At 36.3% G+C, this 12,932-nt stretch overlaps 3 protein-coding genes across 4 annotated transcripts in view; 2 read left to right on the top strand and 1 right to left on the bottom strand.

Moving 5' to 3' along the window:
* Positions 1-1,987, top strand: part of LOC107688937 (amyloid beta A4 precursor protein-binding family A member 2-like) — a 27,612-nt gene extending 25,625 nt beyond the window's left edge. For both annotated transcript variants that reach the window (XM_016486779.1, XM_016486780.1), the window contains exon 12: positions 1,264-1,987. In XM_016486779.1, coding sequence (XP_016342265.1) covers positions 1,264-1,335 — 72 coding nt within the window. In that variant the 3' untranslated portion in view covers positions 1,336-1,987. The remainder of the gene's footprint in view (positions 1-1,263) is intronic.
* LOC107688942 (dual oxidase maturation factor 1-like) lies at positions 1,508-7,141 on the bottom strand. Its single transcript, XM_016486786.1, has 8 exons — positions 6,602-7,141; positions 5,699-5,871; positions 5,041-5,098; positions 4,476-4,610; positions 4,170-4,377; positions 3,848-4,062; positions 2,892-3,162; positions 1,508-1,511 (listed from the first exon to the last, which is right to left on the bottom strand). The coding sequence occupies exons 1-8, from the start codon at positions 6,720-6,722 to the stop codon at positions 1,508-1,510; spliced, it is 1,185 nt and encodes a 394-aa protein (XP_016342272.1). The 5' UTR covers positions 6,723-7,141.
* Positions 7,142-7,972: 831 nt separating this feature from the next.
* Positions 7,973-12,932, top strand: part of LOC107688941 (dual oxidase 1-like) — a 22,900-nt gene continuing 17,940 nt past the window's right edge. Inside the window, exons 1-6 of the mRNA XM_016486785.1 lie at positions 7,973-8,146; positions 8,219-8,383; positions 10,607-10,794; positions 10,875-11,073; positions 12,314-12,480; positions 12,591-12,651. Coding sequence (XP_016342271.1) covers positions 8,005-8,146; positions 8,219-8,383; positions 10,607-10,794; positions 10,875-11,073; positions 12,314-12,480; positions 12,591-12,651 — 922 coding nt within the window. The 5' untranslated portion in view covers positions 7,973-8,004. The remainder of the gene's footprint in view (positions 8,147-8,218; positions 8,384-10,606; positions 10,795-10,874; positions 11,074-12,313; positions 12,481-12,590; positions 12,652-12,932) is intronic.

Raw genomic sequence — 12,932 nt, 5'->3', positions numbered from 1 at the left:
CGATTGAGAGTGCATGTAAACACTCGATCGGATTGAACCCCGAAACTGAAAGCACTGCGCATGTGCAATGATGCAGAAATAGCGTAATGACGCATGACGCGCGGAAAGAACGGCTCTTTCTTTTGAATAAAGTGTTGTATAAATGCGTGTCCTGTCATTATAAAACTCTCCTTTCACTCGGCAACTGTGAAGTGGAGCAGGACAACCTCCCACCAGTCCTTGTTTTGGATTCTCATCCACAGGCAACCCGTTTTGGGGCGCGGGGAGGGGCATTTTTACTGCGTGATAAATATGAGCAGAAAGGCACAGCGGTTTATATATATATTTATCCATAAATGAATAAATATTAATTCTGCTGTTAAAACCAAATAAAGAAACCGTGTAGGAGAGTGGTTATTATGTGCAAATAGTGAGAAACTCTATATTTGTGCAGTGTGCGCATGTCAAAAAAAATCAATTCCGATTTGAAGCTTGTGACATATAAACACGCACATCAACCCGATCACTTTCTTTAGCGTTCATGTAAACACTACATTCAGATTCATCAGTCAGAATGAATTCAGTCCGATCGAACCAGAAATTGTGCATGTAAACGTAGCCACTGCTTCATGACGTGAAAATCCTGAAATAACAAAATAGAAACTATTTTGGAAAAACACAATTTATCTCTTACGGTAATGACAGCAGTTTTGGGGACACTGACACACTGTTGTAAAATATTAGAAATTGCACATAAATACCAAATGGACTGAAACTATTTATCAAGGTCTTGGGGGGGGAAGTGTCAAATGGGCTTTTTATACATGTAATTGTTGAGGGGAGAGTAAGAAGTGTGAGTCAGTGGGAGAATTTAGAGACAAATGTAAATAAATAGAGAATTTATGACAAATGTAACATTTCAAAAGATAATTTTGAAATACCCAATAAAAAAATGGAAGCTAATTTATATACAGTATGTGTATACAGTATATATACATTTTTTGTGCCTTGACAATGTAATTGGGTCAAAGTACGTTTTCAGTGTCGATTCAGCTTCAGTACAGTACAAATTCCTCGAAATAATACACAAGTACTGTACAGTTATGAAGAACAATTAGTTCTCTACACCCGTCTTTTGCCAGGAGTCAAATAAAACGAACTGTTATTGTAACCACACAGAGTCATCATCCTTTTTCACATTTTTGCACTCAATTATTTTTATGATGTAATGTATTAATGCCATGAATGCTTTTAAAATGAGGTGTCTTTCTTTTTTTTCAACAGATTAACATGAAAACTATGCCTGCCGTTATGTTCAGGTTATTAACTGGTCAAGAGACTCCGGTGTACATATAAGGAATCATAAACTGGGACTTTTCCTGCAACTAAAAAAAAAAAAAAAAAAAGGTTTACAGCTGCTCCTAAAAAAAGCTGAAAAATATTGAAGAGCTCTGTCTTGCTGTAGACTGCATGTAAAGATCATTAGAAAGAGTCCAAACATAAACACAAAGAAAACCTAGTCACATAATTACCTGATCAAAGGAACAATTATACAGATAGTCTTCCATGCCAGACTTATTAGCTTGTATATATGTTAAATGCCTTTGGTTCAAGCTTTTTTTGAGTTCTTAAACTAACAAAATACCAAGTGACTGCACTAAAGCTCACTAAATCAATAAATGATGGCATTATCAATAGATTTCATTTTTAACAATACTCATTTCACCAACTCAAAAATTAACAAATGGACTAAAGCATGCTGAAATCCAAAGATATCTGTTACATTTGCTGAATAGACTGCATTTTAGTTCTTCTGGCTGTCTTCAGTGTCTCTGTGATAAATGGCTACTGTACACTGTGAATGAACCATTTCTGTAGATTACACTTCAGCATGCTGGATTTGAAGACTGAAAATATATTAATCAGAAAACCTGAGCTGCACTGATGTTTATATGCATGATTTTAATTGATGATTGGATATTATCTCATGAATGAATCCCCATCTGCATCTCAGGCATTACTGATATATGTTTTATTTTAGTATCATTGAGATAGTATTATTATTTCTGAATTAATTTTATTTGTATATTTTCTGTTTTAACTTTTTTTTTTTAATATGTCTATATAGTGTTTATACAGTTGTAGTTATTTTAGAACTTAAATTTGAATTTTCATATATCTTCATACAACTATTTCATATAACTTCAATTTAAGCTTTTTCATTTAGATTTTATTTCAATTCATATTTATTTCAAGTAATGAAACGTTTTTTTTATTTTATTTATTTTTTTAGCTAATGGTGTGTGTGTGTGTGTGTGTGTTTGTGTGCATATGAATTACTTGTATATTAATTATTTTAGAATAATTAATAATGAACTTCCATATTCAGAAAAAAAAATCTATGCAGACTATTTTAAATGTAACAAATTATGCTCATGTGGATATGAATTCAATCTTGGTATTGCCAAATGTTATCTCGTTTGACTAAAAAGAACTGTAACAGAATTGAATGAAAATAGACACATTGTAGAATTTGTATTTTATTTTTTGTTATGTACATATATATATGAATGTGCAGTTTGTATGGAACAGTTGGATCAGTAACAATTCTATGTACAGATGCTCCCAGCAATTCAGTCTGTAAGTTTTCAAGTAGTAGTTTTTCAAACCGCCCGTCAAAGTCTCTGTGAAAAATAGACAGAAGGGAGAACATTTTTTTTATCAAACAGCAAAAACTGTGAATTTTAAAACAATTAATGGCACGATTTTGGTGTAAATAGTAATATGCTTTTATTGCATGGAAAAGAGCAACATGGAAATTCTTCAAAACATTTCCTTTTGTGTTCCATGGAAGAAAGAAACCCATACAGGTTTGGAACAACATGATAGTGAGTAAATGACCAAATCTTTTTTTCTGTTCTGATAATGTTAATGCAAATGCATTTATTTGTGCTTTGAAACGTACTGTTAATGTAGTGATCTGCTGAGACATGGAGCCATTCCCTGTCTGTGTGTTGTCATCATAGATCACTCCCTCTAGAAAGCCTGAGTTGAGGTAGCTTTCACCAGTATGGCATTCGTCATCCTCATTGTCCACACCCACACTGAATACCTCCCTCATCCTCGCAGGAAACAGACAGTCCAGTAGCACCACCACCAAACCAATCACAACGCACAGCAAACCTGAAAATAATCACCAAACACAAAAAAAAAAAGATTCTTCATTGGCATTGATGGTTCCATGAAGAACACAACCGTTGCACAAAAGGTTCTTTATAGTGGAAGAAGGTTCTTCAGATTACGTTCTTCACAAAATGGTTCTTTGAAGAACTGATCACTGAAAGGTTCTTTGGGGAATTTAAAAGTGGTTCTATGACATCACTGTGAAAACCGCCTTCTGGAACTTTTTTTTTTTTTAAATGTGGAATATTCCAACTCTTAAAATAAAGGTTCCAAAATGGGGTTTTTAAAGGGATCCAACAGAAGAACCATTTTGGGTTCCCGAAAGAACCTTGCCGTGAACAGTTCTTAAAAGAACCATTTTACTTAGTGTGAAGAACGTTTTAATAATCTAAAGAACCTTTTTTCCAATATGAAGAATCTTCTGTGGAATTGAAAGCTTCCTTGGATGTTAAAGGTTCTTCATGGAACCTCAGATGCCAGTAAAGAACCTTTATTTTTCAAAGTATAAAAAGGTTCCTCAGACTGCAAATAAAAATGGTTCTTTAAAGCCCTGTTTACCTAATATGGTTCGCCAAAAGTATTGGCACCACAGATTACATCTATGTCATTTTATATCGTATTTTCTTTGTTTTCCGAGTCAAAAACTTTTTTGAGAATGGTGCGCTTTCCCATAAGAAGTATTTACCTGTAGCCAAAGCGATCCAGAAGGAATGGCTGTAATCTGTCCTTAAGGACTCTGCACCTACACTGAAGTCACATGGGGTCACATTGAATATAGTTGAGAAGGAAGCCATGGAGAAGAAGATGAAAGCGGCCGTGGCTATCATCATGTACCCGGCGTAGAGGATGACAGGCATTGAGAAGAGGATATTGGCCACGAGCCAGCAGCAAAAAGCCGTCCTGTGGGAGAAAGCCATTCTGTACTTTAGCTTGTTTGCATCTGTTGAATAGAATGGAGTTTCTTTACACTACAGTAAGACATTGGTGGTGTCTATGTGCTGGTTTACCACAGATTGGCTGAGGCGAAGCGGCCTGAGTATCTGTACTGGTAGATGAGGCCGCAAGCGCTGTTGCGAGTGAACTTCTCTGCGATGTAAAGGATGGGGTTGGGAAGACCTCGCTCCAGCGCGTCGCCGTACTGCTCATCCACACTGCTCGACCACCTGAAGATCTCGTTGTAGTCAATGGTCTCATTTATCTGCGATACTGGTTCGCCTGTTGGAACGGATATTGAAAGAACCCATGAAACCTGAATTGGAGTCATAATCTTCTTGAAAAGTGGACCATAAATATTGACGACTCCTATGGTTTACCTTTAAGTGTGATGTTTATGCCATACAGCCCCACATGAAGTCCCACCTCAGCAGACACCACAGCGTTACTGAAGGATTTGTAGGTGGCGTTGGCCTTCACGCTGGCTTCAGCCCAGTCTCCAGTAAAATTCAATGCTGGAGTGGACAAAAAAAGTCAGGAAATTAAAATGTAGGCTATATTACACAATTTCAGCAGCTCTTATGTAATGACACAAGACAACTGGACTTAAAATGATTTATTTCTATTGTTCCAGTTGAATTTTTAGACTCTTACTCACACTTTTATGACTGTATGAATGCTATTGCATTACGTAACAAATATGTCAAATCAAACCAATTAAATTTAATGAAAGACACTCACTGGTAATCACCTTGACCTTGGTTAAATGTCATTGGAGAAATTAGAGAAAAACTCAAGCAGCGTTTGTTGTCTAATGCAATGATATTCATGCATTTTAAATTCATGTTAAATAGGAAAATATTTTTGAGGCCAATATAAACATATCTAGCAACAAACAAGATTTCCAGATTAACTTGCTTATTGAAAAATACTTGAAATACTCACCTACTAAAACAACTCCAATAAATAAACTAATGATTATCCTGAACATCCAGAACAGTCTCTGAAAAATAGGGCATTTTATTTTAATATTCTTCTCTCCCTTTTTTGACACAAAATCTTTCAAATGTTTCTACATCTTTGACTGAAGAGCTGATGTAAAAGACTTCACATTATGTTTGTAAATCAACAAGGGTACAGAAATGTAAAAAAAACTGACAAAAATACCCCATATATGTAATTTTAGTTTAAATGGTGTTACTGTACAGACCTTGAGATTTTTTAAAAATGAGCACAGAAAAGTCATCTATTTCCCTCAAAAATGCACATATTTGTAAAAATAGGGGGAAAATAGAAATAAATAGGCCTGTATGAAATAGCTACTGTGCTTGACAACTCAATTCAAGGTACAACGAATCACCTTTCACCTGATGGTTACACAATTTGAGACATTTTTGATGGCGTTAAAGTTTTCCAAACTATATGAAACCATTTGAACAACAATTGGGTTTCGAAGAACTTGGCACGTATTTTAAACTATAATTTTCTATAAAAAGCTCTCACCCTTCGATCATCTCACATCCTTATTTATCATTGATCCTTATTAAAGTTGTAGATAGCCTATAGAAAAAGCGTTCTAGACAAACTGACCCAACTCACTCACCGATTTGCCACGTATTCCCGGTAGAATGAGGAGGAAGCTGACAGCCAGAACCGAGAAAACCAGGATCACGACCAGCAGGCTGATGTCGAAGATGAACGGGCTCCTTTGTAGCGAGTAGAACGGGTAAATGCCATCGTAGAAAGTCATCTTCCCTCCACAGGCGAAAACTAAAGCTGAAAGCAGGACAGTGTTGGCCAGAGGCTCAGTTACCTGAAGATTGCAGATAACAGTCTAGTGTGCGAATTATACAGTGACTTTGAGGAGGGGGGGGGTCGAAATTTTAGGGCCCTTATTTAAGTGCTTCTAGCGAAACCCATAATCGAGCTGATTTTTGGCCGCCAGTAGAAAAGTTTGCGACCGTCAACTTTCTTAGACTTTTTTTTTGTGAGATGTGAAATTGTAAGAACAGGCTAAATAATGACAAGTTTTATGTTTTGTTGAACTATCGCCCATGCTTGAGAAACATATTTCTTTTGCGAGCGACTATTTAGCGCCAAGTGAAATTCGCGCTCTAACTTTAGCGGTAAAAATGTTCATCCCTGTTTAAACAAAAGCTTGTGGTTAAAAAGAAAATATGTTTCCTTCATTACGCAAACAACCCCCATAATTCAGCACATCTCTCTCACTTCAGATCCGTCTTTAAAATCTATAAAAATGACTTAAAATACATCTACAACACAGAAAGCGCTACTCGCAGAGCAGCCCGTTATAATGCAAATGATCCCGCTCAGGTAACCGGTCCAGGTAAGCGCACCTTGAGGTGATTGTTAACGTGAATGAGGATACTTTGATAACCGTAAATCAAAGGACATTGCATCTTCATTTAAAGTCTGACAGAACTGGATGTGACTTAATAGACATTTAGAAATTCCTACCCAACGACAATGCCGCAATGCAACTCACCTGTGGACGCAACGAGAGCCGCGAAACAACACGGAAAAATATGTGTCCTGAAAATAAGATGATCCTCTCGGCGCTCATCTTTTAAAGGATCGCACTTCCTAATAACAGCTTTGATTTGCATTGATTGGTATTCCCAAAGAAAGGTGTCAACCGCTCATGACCAGACCAGCCCTTCAACATAAACTGAGTGTGAAACAGACAGGTGTGGATGTGGGTCGGACTCTCATTCCGTCACTGACTCTTCCTTTTACTTTCGCTGCCATCCGATCTATTCGCGGACAGGTGAGGAGTGCTATTCTGTAGACAGGCGTGGCTGTATTTTCATTTTAATTGCCTTAATGTTTGCTCTAAATTTCCCGATTGGTCAGTCTTAACGGCAAGACAGGTGTGAATACACCCTTTAGGAGAGTTGTGTCTGCTTGTACACACAGCAGTTTTCTCTAGTCTGAAGTGAAGTGCTCTCGTGTGAAGAGGTGCTTCATTGGTTTGGAAGAATGGGTTTGTGTGAGGTAATCTGGAGAACTTTAACTGCACTGTCTGTTCTTTGTCCAGCTATTGGTGAGTAGAAGTCTATCTATATCTACACTGAAAAAATTGGTGTAGAAACCATTTTTCACTCAAAAATTGCTAGTAAATTAACAAATAATTACAAAGAAATGGCAATTTACGTTGAGTTTAGTGAAATTTTGATGTAAAAATACTAAAATAGTACATTCTTGTGGAACTTACTCTATTAATCTTTTGTTTTATTTACAACTTTGAAAAATAATTTTTACATTCTATCTATCTATCTATCTATCTATCTATCTATCTATCTGTCTGTCTGTCTGTCTGTCTGTCTGTCTGTCTGTCTATCTGTCTGTCTATCTATCTATCTATCTATCTATCTATCTATCTGTTGCATTTTGAAATGATAAAAACTACTATAATTTGTATGATTTTTCAGTTTAACTGTCCTCTCAATTTTTTTATGCAGTTTTAATCAGAAAAAATGACAGTATTTTCTATATGGTCTCAGATTTTTGAACCTCACTTTGTGCATATATGAAAAAACATGAATTTCCAGCTTTTTGTATACCTAATATGAGTTATTGTTATTCATGAAAGTTACTGTGAAGTATTTCAATAAACTGTACTTCAATCAAGGTTATTCAAAAATAGTTTCCTCTATTTTGCAATAAAAAAGTATTGTAACAAAACGTCTCATTGTCACAAAATAGCTTTTTTTTTTCTTTAATCTTGAATATTTATTTATTTTACACCATAACTATTGTTGTATAAAATTTTTTGAGGGACGTTTTATGACGTAAATTAGATTTTGAATTCTATATCAATCCTAGGGATATTTTAAGAACAGCTTGAATGTGCATGAAATAAATGAATAGGTCATTAACTAACATTATATGATGATTCACATTTATTATAGTGTTGCAAAACTCCCTTTGATCTTGAACCAAACAGGTGCCAATTCTGCCATTGCTTGGGAAGTTCAAAGGTATGATGGGTGGTACAATAATTTGGCAGATCACAATCGAGGGGCTACAGGTGACTGAATTCATACTTCTTTTAGGCTTTTTACAAAAAAAAAAAGGAAACATCAGGATGTTCTCCCCACAGGTGCAGCACTGGTCCGTCTCTTTCCGGCGCAGTACACGGATGGTGTTTATCTGCCCCGACAGGAACCGCACCTGCCCAACCCCCGCCAGATAAGCAACATAGCCATGAGTGGCCAATCCGGACTCTTGTCCTACAGGAACAGAAGCGTTCTCTCTGTAGCCTTCGGTGAGTGACGCTTTCATTTAAACATGGCGCAACCTGTTGATTGAAGAGCCAGCCCTTTAATTATAGTTTCACATTTTTAATAAAGGCATCCTGAGTGTAATTTACTTTAAAGGGATAGCTCACCCAATTAAAATAAAAAGTGTACTATTTATTCACCCTCATGCTGTTCCAGTCCTTTCTTTCATGGTACAAAAACCAAGAAATTGCTAGTAACTCTTTTCCATGCAATTGCAATGAATAGGGACTGGAACATTCAAGCTTCAAAACAGATGCAAAAGCACTATAAAATGACTCTTTCACTGTAATATTATCTTATGGGTTCAGTCAGACTGTTATAAATCCACCCTGGTTCTCCTAAGTGTGTTTATTGGAGTCGTGATGTCCAGTTTACAAGGAATCATTCATCCTTTTAGATTAGATTAGATTAGATAAACCTTCGTCCCACAATGGGGAAGTTTCCATGTTACAGCAGCGAAGAAAAAGTGCAAATAAGCAAAGACTAACAAAAGGAATCATTCATCCTTTTGAGTCAAATATTTCAGTTAAATGTTATGAAAATGATTCATTCACAAAATGGACTGAATCAGTCAATTGGAATAGCACGTATTTTTGAATATGATTGAGAAAATAGTTAGATTCAAGTGTTTACTTGCGTTATTTCCTTTTGATTGGATTATTTCAGGTTTACACCACCTCTTTCAATCTAACTGAAATTTCATTTGGCTCAAGCTCAACTGGATCGATTGAGCAGTTTCATTGTCAAGTCTTTTCAGTCTGACTGAGCTATCAGTCCATCAATAAACAGATTATTTGGCTGCTTGTAAATGTAGCTAGTGATTGCAGAGGTTCACAAGTTAAAGTTTACCCAAAAATGAATATGTGCTGTTAATTTACTCACCCTCAGGCCTTCCAAGATAGGTGAATTTTTTCCTTGAGTAGAACAGTGAAGAAGATTTTTAGCTGAAACCGTGGCACTTGGTGATTGATGAAGTGATGTCAGCGGCTACCATCATTTGGAGAGTCAAAAACGCAAATCAGGGAACCCAAAATTAATACCCGTGGCTCCTGATGATATATTGAGGTCTTATGAAGTGAAGCGATCAGTCTGTGCAAGAAACTGAACATTATTTACAACGTTATTACCTGTAATCAACAGCCTCGGGCAAACAGGGAAATCTGATGGTTTTCTGTGAATTGGTTCTTTCGGACAGTTGGTTTCAGTTAACTGGTTCAAATAACTCATTATTCAGTTCATTTACATAATCACGCAATGATGTAACGTAAGCATAAATATATTATTAAAGCACCCTTGAATGAAGTGAAACATGGATGTTTTACATGTCTAAAGCATATAAAGTAAATAAAATAGTCTTCTTCAGCTCACCTTTTTACATAAGCAATGAGAAAACCATAAAAACTTTCATTCAAGTGTTTGGTTCTCGCATTTGCGTATCACCGGCTCATCAGTCTCCAGCCGTAACTGTTTCCTCAGTTCAGTGACTGTGGTAGTAACTGGAGTGCTGAATGATTTGGCAAAACCAGCATGACAGGATGAGATACGCTGGTATTTTGGCTCATTTCGAGTCGAGGTGACTGTCAGGCGTCTGAAAGTGAGTCTTGATTAACTGCTTGAGCTGCGAATCAACGTAATCAGATTCGCATGTAATCAGCCTTGTTTACGTTCAGTAGAAAGTAAAATAAAGTAAAGTAAACAACGCTCATTACTTTGATTACATTCTGGGGTACTACCAAAATGGCGGAAGACGGTAACTTGGCTAGAAGAACTGCTGAATGAATTATGTTATTATTGTTTTCTTTGCGCACAAAAAGTATTCTTGTAGTTTCGTAAAATTACGGTTAAACCCCTGATGTCACATGGACTGTTTTACCGATGTTCTTGCTACGTTTCTGGACCTGGGAACAGTGCAGTTGCATTGCTGTCTACGGAGAGTCAGAGAGCTCTCAGATTTGATCAAGAATATCTTAATTTGAGTTCCGAAGATGAACGAAGGTCTTACGGGTTTGGAACGACATGAGGGTGAGTAATGAATGACAGAATTTTCATTTTTGGGTGAACTAACCCTTTAAGAATTTAAAGTTTTAGAATTCTTCAAGGATTTCAGTAGATATTTTCCTGATATTGTCTCCTTTTTGTAAAAGATCAAGGAGAATTTGATTCCTCATGATGGCCACTTTAACACATGCTCGATATTACTGCATTAGGTTATCATGTGTGGTCCGAGATCTCAGAATCCCGAAGACCTGGTTGCCCACCTGAGTTCCTGCATATTAAAGTCCAAAAAGAAGATCCTGTCTTTGGCTCTAACTCTTCGCAACCGGTCCTGCTCCAGTTCCAGAGAGCAGAGTGGGATCTGAGCACAGGCAATAGTCCCAACAATCCTCGCACACAGGTGTGTATGTAGACACAATAGATTGTATGGGATTTAGAATGGATCTGCTGAGTTTTTGATTTACGCATAATTCATTTCAGGTGAATCACGTGACAGCATGGATAGATGGCAGCTCCATCTATGGATCGTCCAGCTCATGGTGTGATGCCTTGAGAGTGTTTTCCAGAGGACTGCTGGCATCAGGCTCCTCACAGGACATGCCCCGGCGCAGCAGCAGCGGTTACCTCATGTGGAGCGCACCGGACCCCAGCACCAGCCCCGGCTCACAGGAGCTCTATGGTAACATTTGGAGCTGCTACTTTAAGTTGTAGTACATTTCTTTATTTATGATCACACGGGCAGTAGTCACGTGGCTATTCAAGGAATTTTTGTCTGGTAGGACTTGGAATATTTTGCATTCATACTTTCTTGCAACATCCCTTACAAAATTATACCATGGTATCCATAGATTCCTTCAAAGTACTATAGTAACTGCAATTATTTACCTGCTATAAAATCGTAAATTAATATAAGACCCTCTGCAAACACTGAGAAGCTTTCAGAATTGTTGTCATTCATTCATTTGTTTGTTTCTTTGTTGTTTTTTTTGTTTATGGATAAATAAGTACTTTTTATTTTCTTAATGGATAACTATTTTATTAGTTTGTTTGTTTGTTTGTCTGTTACCCATTTTTACATTTATTTAGTTTTGGGCAAATACATAATACATGTATTATATGCATAAATAAATAAATAGACTTATTTATAAATAATAGTTTGGTTTTATAATAATAATAATAATAATAATAATATTTATTTATTTATGGATATAAATAATACATAAATGGGAAAAATAAACACATACTAATAAATAAACAAATTAATTAATTATTAATAAATTTAATGAATGAATGAATGAAATAATAATAAATAAAGTAATAAATAAATTATTTAAAACAATAAATCATTATAAAAATAATAAATTATAATAAATAAATAAATGTTGGAATAATTAAATAAATACTAGAGTGGTATTGTTGCAACTGTGACTATAGTAATTATCATATTTTAGCGGTCACTATGGTTACCATGGTACATTTTTGTAAGGGATTCAGGTAACATTTTAAGTCATTTTGCTCGTAATTTAGTCTGTCACCAGGTTCTTTTGCATGAGCATGTGTCTGCTAAAACCCATAACAATGTGCTGTATGTTGCTGTAAAAATTTTTGTAAAAAAACAAACAAACACCAAAATGAGGTATTGTAGGTAAAATACTCAAAATAAACCACAGCTTTTGTTTAACTCATATGTGACGCCAATAGACCATCGTTTTTTGAAAATAATCTTCAATCTATGTATATTTACCTCTTGTAAATGGCTCCATAGCTAGCAAAACATTAAGCAATAAAGTACAAACGAACATGATACAGATTGGAGTAACTTTTCACTTTGCGTGGGTTTCGTACGGGTTTTGCATGCAAAGGGCTTATGGAAATGTTGCAAGTTGTGGTTTTCAGCTGCTGGTTTTGTGTGTTCTCAGAGTTCGGGAATGCCTGGGCCAATGAGAACATCTTTACGGTCACTGAGGGAATTATTTGGTTTCGTTACCACAATTACCTGGCCTCCAAACTGCATAAGGAACACCCCTCTTGGTCAGACGAAGAGCTTTTCCAAAATGCCCGAAAGAGGGTTATTGCCACATTTCAGGTAAAGCAGATCCTCTATTACTGACTCACTTTATGTAACAGGTGCCAATTTGGAGGGGTGTGATGCAGTATCCTTCACTTAATATCTCCTTTGAACACATCTTTCCTCAGAATCTAGCGTTCTATGAGTGGCTGCCGGCCTATCTGGGAATACCAGTGACTTCCTATCCAGGTGAGATTTCTGTGTGTGTGTGTGTGTGTGAATGTGCACATGCTCCAGTAGTCTGTGGTTTGTCTAAGTCTCAGACGGCACACCTACTGACCACAGTCTGTTCACTGACCGTCTGAAGGTCACACTACAATTTGAATTTCATTCACTTCCACTTATATGTATGTTAGTGGATATTACTAATTATTTTATATTTGTAATTTCAATTAATATAGCCAATTGCATTGTGATAGAGGTATCACTTTTTTTGTGCTAACTTTACAAAAAAAACATAATTGTTTTAA

This window comes from Sinocyclocheilus anshuiensis, unplaced genomic scaffold (assembly GCF_001515605.1).
Source record: "Sinocyclocheilus anshuiensis isolate Anshui unplaced genomic scaffold, SAMN03320099.WGS_v1.1 scaffold1062, whole genome shotgun sequence".
Taxonomy (NCBI): domain Eukaryota; kingdom Metazoa; phylum Chordata; class Actinopteri; order Cypriniformes; family Cyprinidae; genus Sinocyclocheilus; species Sinocyclocheilus anshuiensis.
Note: the sequence above shows the minus strand (reverse complement) of the source record. Positions and strands in the feature narration are given on the sequence as shown.

Excerpts from the sequence above, each read along its gene's own strand:
- LOC107688942 (XM_016486786.1), bottom strand. The coding sequence starts at position 6,722 with ATGCAAATCAAAGCTGTTATTAGGAAGTGCGATCCTTTAAAAGATGAG. Across the intron at positions 5,872-6,601 it reads GGCTCTCGTTGCGTCCACAG|CTTTAGTTTTCGCCTGTGGA; the intron begins GTGAGTTGCATT and ends TCCTGCTTTCAG. Across the intron at positions 3,163-3,847 it reads CTGGATCGCTTTGGCTACAG|GTTTGCTGTGCGTTGTGATT; the intron begins GTAAATACTTCT and ends GATTATTTTCAG.